Source organism: Didymella exigua, assembly GCF_010094145.1.
Source record: "Didymella exigua CBS 183.55 unplaced genomic scaffold M421scaffold_5, whole genome shotgun sequence".
Lineage (NCBI taxonomy): Eukaryota > Fungi > Ascomycota > Dothideomycetes > Pleosporales > Didymellaceae > Didymella > Didymella exigua.
The window spans coordinates 363,551-381,045 of NW_022984779.1; the positions used below are offsets into that span (position 1 = coordinate 363,551).

At 55.9% G+C, this 17,495-nt stretch overlaps 7 protein-coding genes across 7 annotated transcripts; 3 read left to right on the forward strand and 4 right to left on the reverse strand.

Moving 5' to 3' along the window:
• Positions 1–191: 191 nt before the first annotated feature.
• M421DRAFT_55945 (RNA-binding domain-containing protein) lies at positions 192–874 on the forward strand (the record flags this gene model as incomplete). The annotated part of the gene is made up of 5 exons (XM_033595342.1): positions 192–229; positions 401–424; positions 474–530; positions 597–724; positions 774–874. The coding sequence occupies 5 exons, from the start codon at positions 192–194 to the stop codon at positions 872–874; spliced, it is 348 nt and encodes a 115-aa protein (XP_033451876.1).
• Positions 875–2,874: 2,000 nt separating this feature from the next.
• Positions 2,875–5,040, forward strand: M421DRAFT_55711 (plastidic glucose transporter 4; the record flags this gene model as incomplete). Its single annotated transcript, XM_033595329.1, has 4 exons — positions 2,875–3,542; positions 3,593–3,887; positions 3,941–4,168; positions 4,219–5,040. The coding sequence occupies 4 exons, from the start codon at positions 2,875–2,877 to the stop codon at positions 5,038–5,040; spliced, it is 2,013 nt and encodes a 670-aa protein (XP_033451877.1).
• A 573-nt stretch (positions 5,041–5,613) lies between these two features.
• On the reverse strand, positions 5,614–8,183 carry M421DRAFT_2278 (helicase swr1; the record flags this gene model as incomplete). Its single annotated transcript, XM_033588380.1, has 2 exons — positions 5,614–8,034; positions 8,097–8,183. 2 exons carry the CDS (start codon positions 8,181–8,183, stop codon positions 5,614–5,616), a joined length of 2,508 nt encoding a protein of 835 aa, XP_033451878.1.
• Positions 8,184–8,245: 62 nt separating this feature from the next.
• On the forward strand, positions 8,246–9,388 carry M421DRAFT_417396 (ribosomal protein L11). Its single transcript, XM_033591449.1, has 2 exons — positions 8,246–8,560; positions 8,613–9,388. The coding sequence occupies exons 1-2, from the start codon at positions 8,432–8,434 to the stop codon at positions 9,015–9,017; spliced, it is 534 nt and encodes a 177-aa protein (XP_033451879.1). The 5' UTR covers positions 8,246–8,431; the 3' UTR covers positions 9,018–9,388.
• M421DRAFT_98748 (uncharacterized protein) lies at positions 9,370–11,729 on the reverse strand (the record flags this gene model as incomplete). The annotated part of the gene is made up of 2 exons (XM_033598652.1): positions 9,370–10,519; positions 10,567–11,729. 2 exons carry the CDS (start codon positions 11,727–11,729, stop codon positions 9,370–9,372), a joined length of 2,313 nt encoding a protein of 770 aa, XP_033451880.1.
• A 408-nt stretch (positions 11,730–12,137) lies between these two features.
• M421DRAFT_417397 (glycoside hydrolase family 64 protein) lies at positions 12,138–13,692 on the reverse strand. The gene has a single exon (XM_033591450.1). The coding sequence runs from the start codon at positions 13,507–13,509 to the stop codon at positions 12,244–12,246; it is 1,266 nt and encodes a 421-aa protein (XP_033451881.1). The 5' UTR covers positions 13,510–13,692; the 3' UTR covers positions 12,138–12,243.
• Positions 13,693–14,968: 1,276 nt separating this feature from the next.
• Positions 14,969–15,640, reverse strand: M421DRAFT_28135 (uncharacterized protein; the record flags this gene model as incomplete). Its single annotated transcript, XM_033588918.1, has 1 exon — positions 14,969–15,640. A coding segment is annotated over one exon (672 nt), but the record flags the coding sequence as incomplete, so codon positions are not given.
• Between the last annotated feature and the right edge of the window lie 1,855 nt (positions 15,641–17,495).

The following is a 17,495-nucleotide window of genomic DNA, read 5'->3' on the forward strand; positions in this document are numbered from 1 at the left end:
TTCCTGCCCTGGCGCCCCGATTTCCTGCCCTGGCTGCGTCTGCTGCGGCGTCCCGGTCGCTCGTCACGTGGCCGTGGTCTTGGCGTCGCCCTCATCCACACGCCCCGTCTCGCTGCCTCATCCACCCCACGCCGCTCTTCGACCGTGCACCCACACGCCCTCTCTGAACGCTCCGCCACAGTCGCCAAACTATGAGTCGCGGTGGAAAACTGGCCCCCGAAGTCAATCGGTGAGTGCGTCCCCGTCGCTGTGGCTGTTGCTGTGGCTGTTACCGTTGCCGTTGCTGTCGCTGTCGCTGTCGCTGTTGCGGTGTCTGCTCCGTCGGCGACTCTCGTGCCGTGCCAGGCGCATGCACGCGGCCTCTTCGCACCACCTCCGCTGACCTGCCATTTCTGCACAGAGCTCTCTTCGTAAAGAATCTGAGGTGAGTGGTCTCGCTGCGCTGTCGCAGGCCTCCCGCTGACGCGCCGCAGCTTCAACGTCACTCCAGAGGAGCTTTTTGACCTCTTTGGCAAGTTCGGCCCGGTGCGGTACGTCGCCCTCTCTCCGCCTGGTCGGCCCTCTCCACCGCCCGCGCCATGCTGACCTGTCGCCAGCCAAATCCGCCAGGGCATCGCCAACAACACAAAGGGAACCGCCTTTGTCGTCTATGAAGACGTCATGGACGCAAAGTCGGCCTGCGACAAGCTGAACGGCTTCAACTTCCAGAACCGCTACCTCGTCGGTGCGGCCACCCCCCGCTCGCCCAACGTCCCTGGAGCTAACATGCCCAGTGTTGTACCACCAGCCAGACAAGATGATCAAGGCCGCGAGCGATCTCGCCGACCGCCAGGAGAAGTTAGAAAAGCTCAAGCAGCAACACGGCATCGATTAGCATGAGGAGAGGCCCCAGGAAACGGTGAAGTCGCGCGAGCGATTTAGTAACAAGAATCCTGCGGGCCTCAAGACTGATAGCGTACACTCGAAGCATTCATCTGTCCGTGGCGCTTCTCGCGCGTCCGCGACGACTTGGTCGTCTGCGGAGCGCTCCAAGACCAAGGACACGTCGACGCCCGCCTCTCGCGACCGCCACCACGACCGCGACTGGTACAGCGTCAAGGTCTCGATCAAGGGACTCTGGAAATCAGTCATTAGGGTCGGCGTTTAGGACGTCATGACACGTTTGCGAACGACAGATGCATTGCCAGACTTTGCTTTTCGCTTCTTTGACACCTGAGACTGCTTCTTTTACGGATTCGTCTGCGCCTGCCAAGGGCTGCATTCACATGGATCAGATAGCCGCCAACGGGCTTCAGGTCGTCGACTGTCGAATACAATCCAGTTCTTTCGACAATACCATGAAGTTTTTTCGCCAATGCCATGAAGCTTTTGCCAATGCCGTCAAGTCTTTGGCCAAAGCCGTCAAGTCTTTGGCCAATGCCGTCAAGTCTTTCGACAAAGACAGTGTCCTATACCCCACTTATACGTCATGGTCATGATGGACGGTGATATCACGTCTACTGTATACACTACTCACTCTTGACCCAGGCAGTCTAGTTCGTGATTGATCGTCAGCTGACTTGCGCTTCTAGGACTCGTCGACGAGCATGCAGGACCGCACAGGACCCAGCGAATAACAAAGGCCCTGGTCTGCTACAACAAAGGCCCTGGTCTGCTATAACAAAGACCCTGGTCTGCTACAACAAAGACCCTGGCCTGCTACAGCCGTTTACCCTTTTATTTGATACCATGCGTGGTCTTGGATCCTTCTCGATCGTCTGGGGTAAAAGTGGACATTCGCCTGCGCTGGCTCCACGGCGCTTGCACCAAGCTGTGGGCTCGAAGCGCAGCCATGTGCTGGAGTCTCGCACCAGGCCCTGCCTGCAAACCCTACATCCGACACGTTGCGAGATACTCAGCACTGCTTTACTGAACTCTTACAATCTAGCAGCGCGCCTGGTGACTTTCCACTGGTTGCAGGAGCCGCGCTTGTCGCGTGGTGTTGCACCGCGGGAACGACCGCTCGCACCTCTCGCTCACACCTCTCGCTCACACCTTTCGCTCACACCTTTCGCTTGCACCTCTCGCTCACACCTTTCGCTTGCACCTCTCGCTCACACCTCTCGCTCGCACCTCTCGCTTGCACCTCTCGCTTGCACCTCTCGCTCACACCTCTTGCTCGCACCTCTCGCTCGCACCTCTCCCCAAATTGTAGAACGCTGCAGGCGGCGCTCACATGTGGCAACGTAAAGCCCCCACACAGAACCTCCATCCGTGGCAACGTCGCGTGCCGTATACTTGGCAAGCGGAAGTCGCTGCCGACACGTGACGCCGGAATGCCCGCAGGGGCAGCGATCTTCATTCGCCCAGCGGACAAGCCCGCACCAGCGCCCGTCCAAGAGCCTCAAAGCCAAGACAACACCACCACCGTCATTGACCGTTCCTTCAACGGTCTTACAGGCGCCGTTCCTGCACCCTGAATCCACGCCATTGGCCCACTGAGGCTGGACTTCATCAGGCCCGCCACTGACGACTGCTTTCGGCTCGCGACTGCGCGCTAATGTTCGCCCTCGCATTCCGCCGCCAAGTGCATGCTGTCTTCCGCCCAGCAAAGTCAACATGTACAAGGATCCACTATGACATGGACCGAGAGTGCTTTCACAGGCCCATTTTCGAAAAGCCGCTGCTTGGCGTGGGCGCTCCGATACCTGATCTCATGTATGGTTACATCAGGACGTGTGGAGAAGAGATTCTGGAGTGACTGAACCCCACAGAGACCAGCCCACGGTTTGGTTGAACATGCATGGAGGAAGCTGGGGCCGCAGGACCCACGTATATAAGCTGTCGCGCCGTGGTCGATCGTGAGCTTCCTCAGTTCGCTGCTCTTCTGCAAGCATGTCGAAACGAAATCCCGACATCGAGGCCACCGACCCGGACGTGTCCCTGTCTGGCAACAGCAGCAAGTCGAATTTGAATTCCGCCTACCACACAGAGCATGCGGATGCCACCAACCTGGGCTATCAGCCGCAAGGTGGTCGTCAAGCTTCCGTCGCTGCCAAACTGCGCAACCCCTTGGCTGGCCTCAGTGAAGAGCAAGTCATTGCCGATGTAGACCAGTGGTGTCTTGAGCGAGGACTCGCCGAGCACCAAGATGCCTTCCGCAAGGGTGCGCTCATTGCGCGCATGGGCCAGCGCGACGACGGATACGAATACGTCAGCCAGTTGAGCGAGGAAGAAAAGGCCATCTTCCGGAACGAGCAAGCACACCGATGGTCGCAGCCCTTCATGCTCTACTTTCTTGTCGTTCTCTGCGCTGGGTCGGCCATTGTTCAGGGCATGGACCAGACTGCCGTCAACGGCGCTCAGCTGTTCTACTTGGCTGAGTTTGACATTACGGATGTTTGGCTCAGAGGTCTGCTCAACGGTGCGCCGTATCTCTGCTCAGCGCTCATCGGATGCTGGAGCAACGCGCCTCTGAACTACTACTTTGGTCGTCGTGGAACCATTTTCATTTCTTGCATCATCTCCTTCATCACGGGTATCTGGATGGCCGCCGCCAACAAGTAAGTCGAGTCAAGACTTTGGCTTCGTGTCAGTCACTAACACCCTCCAGCTGGGTGAATCTGCTGATTGCTCGCTTTGCGCTCGGTTTCGCAGTCGGCGCCAAGTCGTCCACGACTCCTGTCTACGCCGCTGAGTCTGCACCCAAGACGATCCGCGGCGCCCTCACCATGATGTGGCAAATGTGGACGGCCTTCGGTATCATGTTGGGTTTCGTCGTCTCTGTGGCTTTCCAAAACACCACTGTTCTCGGCGAGGGGTCCCAATGGCGGTGGATGTTGGCCAGCACTTCGATTCCTCCTCTCATTGTCTGCCTCCAGGTGTACCTCTGTCCGGAATCACCTCGCGTGAGTATACGCCGGCATGCACTGTGAGGATTCATCGCGCTGACGTCTTGCAGTGGTACATGGAAAAGGGCAAATTCGACAAAGCCTTCGACGCGCTGTGTCGCCTCCGCAACCACAAGATCCAGGCAACTCGCGACATGTACTACGCCTACAAGCTTCTCGAGGTCGAACAGGCCGAGCGCGCCGGCAAGTCGCTCTGGAAAGAGTTCTTCTTTGTGCGCCGCAACCGCCGCGCCGCGCAGTCCTCCTTCTTCGTCATGTTCATGCAGCAATTCTGCGGTGTAAGCACGCTCCCACCGAAACCTCTGCTCTGTCTAAACAAAATTTCTAGGTCAACGTCATTGCATACTACTCGTCGGACATCTTCCAGCAAGCCGGCTTCACCCGCTCGGGAGCCCTGCTCACATCCATGGGCACAGGGATAACCAACTTCCTCTTCGCCATCCCCGCCATCTACACCATCGACACCTTTGGCCGCCGCAACCTGCTCCTCACCACCTTTCCGCTCATGGGCATCTGCCTGCTCTGGTGCGGCCTGTCCTTTTACCTGCCGCAGTACTACGACCCAGAGGCTGACGCCATGCGCCCCACGCCTGCCCGCCTCGGCAGCATCGCCGCCGCAATCTACACCTTCATGGCCGTCTACTCGCCCGGCGAGGGCCCCGTGCCCTTCACCTACAGCGCCGAGGCGTTCCCGCTGCACCTGCGCGACATCGGCATGTCCTTTGCGACCGCGACCTGCTGGGGCTTCAACTTCATCCTGTCGCTGACGTGGCCCGCGCTCGTCGAGGCCTTTGGTGAGCAGGGCGCCTTTGGGTGGTACGCCGCCTGGAACTTCTTCGGCTGGGTCTACGCCTACTTCCTGTTGCCGGAGACGAAGAACCTGACGCTCGAGGAGCTGGACACGGTCTTTGACGTCGGGAACAAGCAGTTCGCGCGCTACTATGCCCAGAAACTGCCCTGGTATCTCAATAAGAATGTCCTGCGCCGCGATCAGGAGCCGTTCCCACTGCTGTTCGATCTACACGATGACCCTGTGCCGGAGGGCGCGGTAAGGGGCCCTGCAGAGAAGGACGTTGGCGAGAAGAGCGCGGCGCGCGATGGGGCCGCGATTGACGGCGAGATTCACGAGGGAAATGCGGAGTTGAAGTGAGGCCCCAAGGCTCTGTATCCGGAGTGCACTGTGACGGCAACACGAGGAGCGATGCCGATCTTGTTCGATACCCATCTTTTGAGTGCAATTGAATCCAGTGAGACAGATTCAAGCGGTGCATTTGACGCGGCTGATGCAAAGGTTAAAGCGACCACCACTACATTCTAACCAATGCTGTCTCCAATGATGTATAACCAACGCTGTCTCCAATGATGTATAACCAATGCTGTCTCCAATGATGTATAACCAATGCTGTCTCCAAAGATGTATAGCCAACGCTGTCTCCAAAGATGTATAGGCAACGCTGTCTCCAAAGATGTATAGGCAACGCTGTCTCCAATGATGTATAGCCAACGCTGTCTCCAACGCTGTATAACCAACGCTGTCTCCAACGCTGTATAACCAACGCTGTCTCCAACGCTGTCTCCAACGCTGTATAACCAACGCTGTCTCCACCGCTGTATAACCAACGCTGTCTCCAACGCTGTATAACCAATGATGTATAACCAACGCTGTCTCCACCGCTGTATAACCAACGCTGTATAACCAACGCTGCCTGACTAACCCCCCAAATCAATGACTGATGTACTGGAACACAGCACTTACCTCATTACACCCCTGCGCCGTCTCCTGCCGGAGCAGCAGATCCTGGATACCGCCCAGCGGCCCTTTCTCGCCATCGTTAACAAAGTGATTCCACGTGCTCGTGTCGCCGTACAACATGGCCGGGGCCTTGGCGAGCTGGCGCCCGTCCTCCTTGCGGCAGCGCTTGCACTTGAACGTGTCGTGCGTGTCGCTGGTGGTGTTGTCTCTGTACATGAACAGCTCGCGCAGGCTGTCGAGGCTGAAGTGGCGCTCGACGTCCTCAGCGCTGTCAACGACGCAGCTCGAGAGCGACTGCTTGTGCGACTGCCGCTGGAATATCTTCTCCTCGATCGTCCCCGTCGTCATGAACCGGTACACGAAGCAGTCCTTCTTCTGCCCGTCGCGCCACACTCGCGCAAGCGCCTGCTGGTCCGCGGCTGGATTCCAGTCCGGGTCGAACAGGACCAGGCGATTTGCACCGATGAGGTTGAGACCGCAGCCTCCGGCCTTGGAAGAGAGCAGAAACACAAACTCCGGGCCTTCGGGGTCGTTGAACTTGTCCACGAGCTTCTGGCGCTTGCTGACGTTCATGGTGCCGTCGAGGCGCAGACAGCCATACCCGCGCGACCGGCAGAGAGCGCCGAAGATATCGAGCGTCTGGGTGTAGTTGGAAATGAGGACGATTTTGTCGTTGGTCTCGGCGCGGATGCGCGCGAGCATGCGGTCGAGCACAAGCATCTTGCCGGAGTACCAGACCTTGACTTCTCGATCTCTTCCGCGAGCGTCCTTGTGCACAAAGTCTTCGGGCAGCTTGTCTTCGCAGCCTGGTATGTCTGAAGGAAGGTCGAGCAGGTCAGGGTGATTGCACAGCTTCTTCAGCATACCAATAGCCTTGAGAGGCTGCGAGCCCTTGCCCTTGAGCAGAGCCTTGATCTCAGGCGACTGCAAGAAGTGGTTATAGAGATCCTTCTGGAAAGGCGCGAGGTTGCAGAACACCACGTGTTCGTACTTGACGGGAAGATATTTCGAGAGAATGTCGTTGGTACGTCGGATGATGAACTTGTTGACAAGGGTCAGAAGCTCTTTCAAACGCTCATCACCCTTCTTTCTCTCTTCCTCTGTGCCATCCGCGTCACGGCCTCTCAGAATGGGGATCTCAAACTGCTTGCGAAAGTCTGCACGTGTGCCCAGGTAGTTCGGGTTTGCGAAGTTCAAAAGAGCGAAGTACTCGGACAGGTCGTTCTGAATGGGTGTGCCGGAAAGGATAACACGTCGCTGCACGTTCAGTCCATTCAGCGCTGTGAAGGTCTGGCTTTCTCCATTTTTCAATCGGTGTCCTTCATCGCAGAGCAACAGACCGATCTGTGTCTGACCAAACTCCTCGACGTACAGGCGAAGTGTCTCGTAGGAAACGATGAGGACAGGTCGAACAACAGAGCGCCCAGACGCAATGGACCACTGCCGTATCTGCTGAATCAGCACTTCTTTTGTTGCCTTGCCGTCGATCGCGAAAGGGTGGATAGCATCCGGCCCGAGCCATTTGACAAGTTCGTTCGCCCAATTCCTCACAAGACTGGAGGGACAAGCGATGACACACTTCTGGATCGTCGACTTGCCGGCGTCAGGGGACTGCTTGATTAGCGTCCACATGAGAGCGATACATTGCAGCGTTTTGCCGAGACCCATTTCGTCTGCCATGATGCATCCGTTCGCTTTCGGGTCGATCATGCCAGTCGTGGCTCGATACAGGAACCGTACACCTTCGACTTGGTGCGGACGTAAGACCTTAGTCAGTCTTGGGTCGATGACAACTGGCACACGTGGTCGGTCCTCGTCGACCTTCTTCTTCAACCCGAGAATTTCAGCGAGACTCTTGTGTACGACTGGCGTGTCCATCTCTTTCTTCTCTTCCTGGCTCATTTTTGGCACTATGTCTTCCTTCGGTGCAGGCTTATCGTCGACTGTAGGATCGTACAAGACAATCGCAAACTCTCCACTCGGGTCGTGCAGCGGTCGCGCCACAAACACAGCACCTTGCCGCATACCCAGCAATGGCGCTGGGCGATTGGCATGGTATGACGTTGTATCCTTGTTCAGCAAAGGTACCGTGAACCTTGCCTTGAACGCTGTGCCTTTATCCTTTGCCTTGAATACCGGGAACCGGTTGACATCGCGCGTGGCGAGCGCTAGTCGATCGTCATTGGAGTATGGCTTGTCGTCGCCGTTCTCGCCATCGGCTCCAGTGTAGTCAACCTTCCGCCTCTTTCTGGCAGGCTTCTCCGATACTCTTGTCGACTGTGCAGCGCCGGGACACTTGAAGGGCTTGTGCAGACGTTCTGTTGACTGCGGCGTGCCACCGTACAACCGGCCGACGGGCTTCGCGGGGGTGGATTTAGCCGCGGTGAGGGCCTTGGGATGTTGCCCGCATGCTGTTAGTACAGGGCTGTATTATATCAACAAGAATGACATACATGGCGTGGTCGAAGTGCAGACTCAACGTGGAGCAAACGACGTGTGGGGATGTTGACTGGGTGGCGGAAGGCAGTCGCGTCACACATTTCTAGCTAGTCGCGCTGTCACGTGGTCGTCTCCAACACCAGCATCATCTCGATCCGACACTGCGGAGTCGAATCGAGCGCGGAAGCACATTTTCAAGTCGTTGTCTCACTCTTGTGTGAGCCGGAGAACAGACCTGCAATTGGGCACAACTTTGACACGATTCCGGAAAAACTTGCCTCCGTACTTCATCGATTGCGGACTTCCGAAGCTCTCGATACGCCCAGATAGCCAACCACACACATCCACCATGGCCAAGAAAGCGATACAAAAGGACCAAATCGTCAAGCTCATAGTCGGCGCCGGCCAGGCCTCGCCGTCGCCGCCCGTCGGTCCGGCCTTGGGTAGTAAGGGAGTGAAGAGCATGGATTTCTGCAAAGTCGGCACTTCCCCATCCCAACACACTTGACGCAGCAGCTCACGGAGGACAGGAATTCAACGCGCGAACGGCACACTACAATCCCGGCACGCCCATCCCTGCCCGCATCACTGTGCGCCCCGATCGCTCGTTCCACTTCAGCCTGCGCACGCCGCCGACCGCAACACTGCTTCTGTCCGCGGCAGGCGTGGCGCCGACGAAGAGCAAGATCCGCGGCGCAGGAAACGTCCCGGGGCCGATGAACAACCACGACGGGCAGAAGGGGAAGACGAGTACGAACAGCCCGACGGTAGGGAATGCCGTGTTGGGCACAGTGGGCACAATCAGCTTGAAGCACGTCTATGAGATTGCGCAGATCAAGCACAGTGAGACGCGGCTTTCGGGGCTGAGCCTCGAAGGGATTGCGAGGAGTATTGTAGGGCAGGCGGGGAGTTTGGGGGTTGTAGTCGTCCCGTGAGTGTGCAAGGGCGGCTGAGGATATGTACGATTGAACGTGTGGTCTGGCGCAGGACTTTTCTAGTCGCATTGGGTTGGAGTTCTGTGCAGAACTCGCAATCGTTGGAAACGCATAGCGGCCTGTATGAGGTCTGTACGAGATGTGTATATCTACGGTGGAGGAATCCGATTGGAGGCATCGCAATAGCGTCTCCCAATGCGCGTGTCAACAATATGGCAATGACGATTTTCTCGACTAATCCGTACATTCGTAAATATCGTGCTCGGTCTTAACGCATGCTCATCTCAAGTTGAGGGTGCTGTTGGACCAAAAGGTTGTTAGTGGATAAGAATAACGATCGTCCTACGACCCCTTATGCGAATCCGTACACGCCTCCTTGCGCCTGGAACTTTAACTGATGGTCTCTCAGATCGGCCCACAGTCTCAGCTCGGTCTCTTCATCGACATCGGCCGATGGGTCGCTTGCTTCTGGGCTGACCCGCTCCAACTTGCTCAAGATATCGAGGAACTTATAGAGATAGTCTTGATGCTGCAGGGCGACACTGCCTTTCCTCTCCTTTGGTACATCGAGTAGCGTGCTGGCGATCGAGCGAATCTTCTGGGTCTGTGTCGGAACAAATCGTAAGCTTGCGATCGGGCTGAGATTTTGTGCGCCCAAGATAAAGTGAGTCGGACATGAGAGGCTGAGGTCATCGGCTTCATACAGGAAATCAGAGTCTCGCGAGTGAAGCAGTATACTTACGAATGAATCGCCGTTGGGCTCCATGTTCACCATATCGATGGCGCCGAGAACCACAAGTAGGTCCTTGACGACCAGCTCTTGCTCTTCAGACATTGTCTTTTCGAGGGCTTCAGTGTCAACGGCACCACTCGACACAAACCTGTCCAGCCCGGTTGAAAGGGCGTTGGGTGAGCTCTGAACGTTGTTCTGAGCTTTAGCCTTTGCCTTCTCCAGAAGCATGAAGTACTTCTCCACAAGGTAGGAGCGTGTCGCTAGGTGAGTAGCATATACGTTCGCCTTCTGGATCTCGTAGCGACGTAGATCTTGAGCTTCGGCAGACGTAAAGTTGTTCAGCGCAGGGTCACGTATGCCATCAAAGTCTGGCAATGGTGGGAAGTAGGGCTGCTTCGGCTGTGCGAGTTGGGCGATGTCTTCACGTGCAGCTTTCGACTGCACCTTAAGGACATCCGGGAGAGTGTCAAGGATCTGCCTGCAGCGTTGCAAGCTTTGCTCAAATATGCGCTGTTGTCGGTCCCAGTCGAAGATCTCATCCACGCCAAACGCCATCTCAGCTGTGGAGAGAGTAGAGTACGACAGGAAGATGCGCACGTTGACATTGAAGCCTGCAATGATAGGAACAACGCCAGGCTGCTGAGGATGAATCGCATCTGGAAAAATGTGAACGTCGTCAACTTCGACAGGAAGAGGAGGTAGGGGCTCAGTTGGCGTCGCAGGCGCAACGGTAAGCTCGCCGAATGATGCACCAAGCTGTTGTATCGTTCTGTTTGATGTTAGCACACGCGAAACTCGTGCTCGCGCGAAACTTACCGTACGCCGGCGAAGACGGTCCAGAACAATCTTCGTCCGATCTGCTCAGTGATGTGGTCCAGCTTGAAGTCGCGTGCGCCATCGTAGTTGGGTCCATTCGAGCCCCATGCGCTCGGTACAGCTCCCAGATGTGTGTAGCCTTGTTCATGCGCCTTGTGAAGACCCAACGAACGGATGATGGTGAGAGATTCGGCGAGGTACAGGCGCAGTTGACGCCATTGAAAGACATACGCGCCCGTCAATCCTAGGAAATAGCTCGTGCAGGCATCGTATACATTCAGGGTGGGCCGGTCAAGATAGCCCGGTCCTCGCGCCTGAGCACACACCTCGCGGCACTTGTCCACCAGCGAGAGATGAGACGGATACTCTTTTCGGATTTGTGTCTTCAGATGAAGACGAGGTTTGCGTGGGAACGAAGAGACCAGACAGGCGATCATGGACGCCAGCAAAGCGAGGAAAGACGGATTGGTGTAGTCTTCACGGCGAGCCCAGGCTTCTCGGAACGACGGCTCGTGCGGGAAGGGACATAGCGGATGTATGTACGTGAAGAAGTCGTCGATCAAGGCGTTCATGGTGTTGAGGGGACATATCGTCTCGGCGGACAGCTGGGTGGGACTCGACGACTGCAGCTGGGCCAGGGCGTGGGCGGCGTTCGTGGGTGACTGCGGTGACGCATAGGCTGAGGCTGGGTCGCTGTCATCCAGGCGGCGCTTTTTGATGGCTTCAGCGTGGCGATTGGGAGGTCCTCGTCTGCGGCTGGGGCGGTCGAAGGTGCATGGTATCTCCAGCGCGGCGCAAGCTCTACACGGCGGCCCAGACTCGTCGCACTTGACCTTTCGTATGCTACACGAATCGCAGGCCTTACGCAGACGGTTGGGCCGGGTGTTCTGCTGCTGCTGCTGCTGCACCGCGGCTATCTGCGCCTGGCCGGGCGGCGGTGGGCGTTGGTCGGTCAGGGCATGGTTCGCGTGGAGGGCCTGCGCCTGGAGCACCTCGTTGATGTTCTCGAGCTTTGGGTACGCCTCCGGTGGTGGTGGTGGTGGATATGGCACTCCGCGCGGCGGCTGCCCGTCCAGCAGCTGCGCATTGGGATGCTGCGGGTAGAGCGGCGAGTAGGGATGCGGCGCGTCCTGATCTGGCGGTGGGTACGCGCTCTGCGACATGACGATGGATGCTCGCGCTCGCGAACTGAGATCCGGAGATCTACCGCAACGAACGAGGGCGCGGCAGGCGAGGCCGTTAGCTCGAGAAGTTCTGACGGAACCGTCGGCAAAACCTGGGTAGAGCAGGAATATCCCGAGTCGGTCCTTGGCTCCACGGGTTCAAGCTTCACTCAGGCGCGTGCGGTCAAGAGAAAGTTTTGCGACCATCGCAGAGCATGCAGGTCGCAGCTCGATGGATGCGGCAAGTCCCGCCCGAGGGGAACGCCCAGTCGATCGATGTGGATCCATCCGTCACAATCCTCCGGTGAGGGACGCTAGTCCTGCCACGCTTCACTTTAAGCTGTTGCAGCCTTCACTGGGATTGTTGTGGTGATAGACCTTGAGGGCAATGATGAGACAGTCACAAGAGAGCTACAGCGAGTCTGATCATTGTAATTGCCAAGCGGATGCACATCCAGCAGATACGAGTCGGGCATCAATGTCCAAAGCATCGCCCACCACTGTCGCCCCTACCCTAATTCCCTCCCACGGCGAGAGTGAACAGCTGAGGATCACCAGCATGTAAAGTTCCTGCAACGTCCCGCCCACCATCCGGCACAACATCATCGTACGGGAAAGCATAGCCCCTCCCGTCCTTCTGCACAGCGTGCACTGCGCGACTGTAATGATTCGTCGTCACGTCTCGATAATACGTACTCGGGTTCCCGCCATTAGGGAATTGGTTCCCAGGGGTGTTTAGCAGTTGACTGCGATTGAATGCCGCTGCCAGCCTTGGAATGACGCCGTCGCGCGCGAGGTTCTGCCCGGTTTGGAAGGGGCCCGTGGAGCACGTAAAGATGTCAGAGCTTGAGGGAGGGGAGAAGGATCCGGCAGCACCAAGTCGAAGCTCGTTGCCTACAACACGACCTGTGATGTTGCCAGCGGCCGCTTGTGTATTGATGGTCATGTCTTCGTTACGGTACTTGTTCCAGACAGCTGTGACATAGCCGTCCCAGTAATTGCTCCAAGCATTGCCGTTCTGCGCGAGCAGATTCGTTGGGTTGAGCACGCGCAGAGGATTGCCGTTGGGAGCGTAGATCAGCTTGTCCCAGGGTTTGCCATCGCGGGCAGTTTGAGCACGCATTTCATTAACCACGCGCTGGAAGCCGTCGATGCCCATGCCGGGCACGCTCAGAGTACCGCTGTTGGTTGTAGTGAGGGTCAGTGCGACGGGTATGCTGATGAAGTCGACGTAGGAGATGTTGGCGAAGAGTTGCTGGTCATTGTAGGTAAACTCGGCAAAGGTCCAATTCAGGTTGTAGTTGGGGTCGGATGGATTGGTTACGCTGGGGTTGACAATGTTGGGGCCTGGGTTTACGAAAAATGTCAGGCGAGCGTCGATTACGAACCAAATTCGCCCTCCAGCAATCTTGGGGATCGTAGCCGTGACGGTGTTGCCCGGGGCTCCAAGAGGGATGGCTACGTCTGCCGCAACGCTGGCAAGCGGCTGGCTTGGTGAAGGAGGGGAATAGACAGTCCGGCCATCAGCCTTAATGAAGATGGGTCTGTTTCCATCGTTGATGGACAGTCCGGTGATGTATGCAAACACATTATTCGAATTGGTCCTGTTCTGAAGAGCGAGTTGCAGGGTACCAGGCGTTGTTGCTGCTAGGACCTGTTGTTGCTGTTTTCGTACGAGGGCAGGTGCTTGCGCTGTCGATGCCATATTGGTCGTTCCATTAGTCGTCTTCTTAGTCGACTTCCCCCTAAGTTTGGCAAATACCCTCTTTATGGACTCCATGATGCTGGAAAATGACGGCGCTATGCAAGTGCAATGCTAGTAGGTACAATACGACGGTAAGACAGATGGACTCGAGGACTGTGAACAAGAGTCATGACGGCCATCTGGCGTACACTTTATATGGGCTGCCGCAACGTCCCCAAGCTCCAACTTCACGAATGGCAATTTGATAAGGTGCACCTGATGTCACACACGAGATGGGGTGTAAACCGGTTGCGGGATCGGCAACGCCAGTGTCAAATGAATGATAGTGGCGTTGAGGTCATTTCGAAAACGCGACCAATCAACGCCTGCATTCAGACACCATTTTTGTTCGGTTCGCGCCGACGACCCCAGGTTTCAGAACCACGCGCGTCGCGCAGGTGGTGTCACCATGGCAATGCTTAAATGCCAAGGTGAAGTACGAGTTGGATGAAGGTCGAGATAAGAGAGCCGAAATGCATGATGTGGAGGCTGTCATTTGATGAACTCTGAGAGACAAAGGGATCCCTTATAGAAATCCAGGGTCTGAAAGGAAAACCGATTGACAGGTGAGTCTGCGCAGAAGCAATTATCTTAGAGCAACACTCGGAAAAGACTTCGAGTAGAAAAATTGGTCAGTCCGAGCCAAGCGCCACATAAGATGTCTCATGGCTTGCTGGTGGGTCTCTCTACGCCTACTGGCTATGCGACAGCCTTGTTTGGGTGTAAACCAAGCATCCTGTGATGCTGCAAGTGTCGATGCTTCAGTGCCGCCCTGCACTCTCTCGAGGGCTGGATGTCAGCAGGCTGAACCTGACCGCAAATGCGCGTGCAGCGTTATCAATCGGCGTGCGACGAAGGGGTCACGGTTCGCTTATGCTATCTCGAGGTAGCATAACGGTACCGGTACATATGTCGGAGCGATGGGAGAGTCGAGTGAGGCATGACATCGTCCATTAGGTGGCGTGCACTCGTGTTATTGAAGACTCGGCTGCAAACCCTGTGTCCTAGAGATACAGGAGGCTGCCACCGTTCATGTGCAAGTCTTCTGCACCCCGACAAGAGTCTTGGAGGTCCCCACCGTTTCTTTCGTAGGGGAGGCCTGATATATTAATTCGAGGGCGTCCTGATTGCCGGCGAATGCCGTCGACTCAAGTCCGTTCAGTCATGCTGATAACAAGTTAACAACTTTGATGATGTTTAGCACTTAGAAGTCTAGGCGGCGAGCTAGGTTGTGGTCGGTGGTGAAGGTGGCACTCGGTGTAGGTCGTCCGAGGAGGAAAGAACAACATCTTGTTTGCACCTTTGTGGAACCACATGATGCTCTTACGTCAGCATTCGTGTAACCTAGACAGGAACTTCCTGAAGCCAGTGGCTGACAAGCGGTGAGTACCTGTACGAACATTATGCATTATGCATTATACTACTCAACGATATACTGTATGATGTGTGTACTCAAAGGCAAGGATCCATATGTATTCTAATTCCATCAACTCCGCCACGCCCACACGGCAAAACCCAACAACTCAAGCAAAAGCGCCAGCATGCCAACAGCCATGCCACTGCCCACTCTGTTTGCGCTTTGCATGCCGAAGTCGCCCATCCATCCGCTTCCCACTCCCAGGAAGACCCATAGCAATGCGCCTAGCGCGCTGGTGACCAGGATCAATGTCAGAGCAACCAGAATCCGTAGAGTCGAAAGTGTATGGACAAATTGGACTGTGGTAATGGTATCTGCCGGCGAGTGAAGGGCATAGCGTATGACATTGCCCTCCTTCCCGTCCGAGCTCTCTTGATAAGATGTCGGATGACTTGAATCTGATGTGTGCGGTCGGGACTGTGACGAGGTGTGGGATATTGCGACCCGTCGCGCCCAGTGCACCCATGTGTACCTCGCCTTCCCTGACTTTGGATGCTTGTACAGTTGCATGAGTTTGTCTTCGGTGAAGGTAGCGGCTTCGCTGTCTGTGCCGGAACCTGTTGCTAGTAGTCTGCTCGCACCTGCTTCAGGCTCAGCAGAGATAGGAGGCGACTCACTCCATGCGCTACTCTGGTAGAGGCGAATGTATCGCAATCTCCTTGCACTGAAGAACCGCTTCACCCATGAACCAGTGATTTCGTTGTGCGCCAACTGCAGACGCTCGGCAAAGTATTTGTCGTCAAAGTCGATGTTCTGGCGACGATCAGGGCAGGTTGTTGCAAGGTCGCTGGGTATGACGATCCTTGCTCGTTCCCTGTTCACCATCTTCTGGTGCTTCTGCAGGCTCAGATACAACACACTTTCGCGGCTCTGCAGATCATCGTGCTCATCTTGCGTCTGGAAGACTCCTCGCGCTTCAGCGTTGCGTTCTAGGTGGCTCTGCAGATCGTATTGACCACCGCTGGGTACCAGACCCAGGACGTGTTTCCCTTTAATATTTGAATACTCATTCCTCGACCCTTCGCCTCCGTATCCGCTATCCCCACCATAGCCGCTGTCTAGTCGCCCATCTGCATTGTGATGTCGTGGCCTAGTCGCGGGTTTTGGGAATTCTTTCTTCGCAGTGAAGGGGTATGGAGTCTTGACGAAGTGGCTTGGCAGGTTGTAGCGGTCTTTGACCGAGATTGGTGAGAGTTTGATGTGTCGAGCATCGCTGAATGATCTAGCTTTAGGTAGCTCGGAGGTGGTCGCCGAGTAGAATGAGTGACCAGATATCTCGGGAATTGAACAAGAAGGCGACAAGGCCTTCAGCGCTTGCATTGTAGTGAGATGGGCGTTGATGATTGAGTCTGCAATGACGCTGTCTGAGGTATCGCGGCGATGGCGGCCTTGAACATTGTCCTGCGACACGGCTGCTCCGCTCCTCGCATCTATGGGATACGGTTTCCCTATCTCTGGAAATTGCGTGGCGGTAAGCCCGCTCGCATTGCTCGTAATGGAGCCCCGTGGGGTGCTGGCATTTGAGCCATAGTTGTGAACAACTTTGACGTTGGCTTTCTCCATCCGAGTAAGAGACACATGTCTTGCTTTCTTTGGTTCTGTATGGCTCGAATTGTCTAGAGTGTGGCGTCGAAGTTCCTGTTCGAACGGCGGTAATGCGGTCAACGCACCTCTCTCGCGGCTCCTGCCTCTAGATCCGCGGTATGATCTGACTGGCGAGTGTACTAAGCTGCCCAGATTAAGTCCGACACCTCCGTCTTCTGAGAACGTCTGCGTCCTATCCTCGTCATCCGCATCTTCCCACTCAGACCCTGAAGACTGATCGTCGAAAAAGTCGACACCAGGAGACACACCTCGCTCCATCGAGTTACCCAGTGTCGGATGGACAGACCCCTTTCTTTCGATGGTCGGTTCGACGATGTTCGGCGAGGATGCCGGGCTGGACGATATTCTTGCGGCTGGGTAGTTGACAATCAATGTCTGCGTTGCGTTTGGTGGCCCAGAGGACAGCGGAAGGAGCGGTAACACGGGATGCTGCTTGAGAAAAGATATTTTAGGCTTCGTGTCGTCCATCTCGAAAGCGTCCGGTGGCTGTGTGGAATCCATCGTTAATATGTTCGTACGGTCCACTTTCTGGCCGGCGTGTGGCGTTGAAGGCGAGCTTAAGGCACACCACCTTCTTGTACAATAAGAACTTGGTCCTATTATGTCGCCTTTTGAAACCGGTCTCCAAAAGAATAGTCCGGGGGACGAAGGACACAACGTGACAGCTCACGGGTGTTCTACGAGCGAGAGGAGAACTGTCCGCGGGAGATCAACCATAACAAAGAAGGAACGTATATAAGATTGCAGATCTGTTTTCGGAGATTCTCGACCCGGGGCTATGGTAGGGTCAAGTTGGGGTTGCTGATGTGGAATGCACTTCCGAAAGTGGTGTTGTAGTAGCCGCATTCCGTAATCCTCCCTTGATGAGTGGTTCGTCTGAGACGTCAGAAGGTAGATTAGTGGCTAAAATGGTGCATGACTGCAAATTGGAGCTACTTTGTACATGCAAATCGTCGAATCGTGACCAATGGTATATCCTGATCTAGAACAGCCCTCCTCT

Bases quoted from the DNA above. Each gene is read 5' to 3' on its own strand.
- M421DRAFT_417396 (XM_033591449.1), top strand. From the start codon at position 8,432: ATGGCCAAGAAAGCGATACAAAAGGACCAAATCGTCAAGCTCATAGTC. The intron at 8,561-8,612 runs GTCGGCACTTCC...CACGGAGGACAG, and splicing joins AGAGCATGGATTTCTGCAAA to GAATTCAACGCGCGAACGGC.
- M421DRAFT_417397 (XM_033591450.1), bottom strand. From the start codon at position 13,509: ATGGAGTCCATAAAGAGGGTATTTGCCAAACTTAGGGGGAAGTCGACT.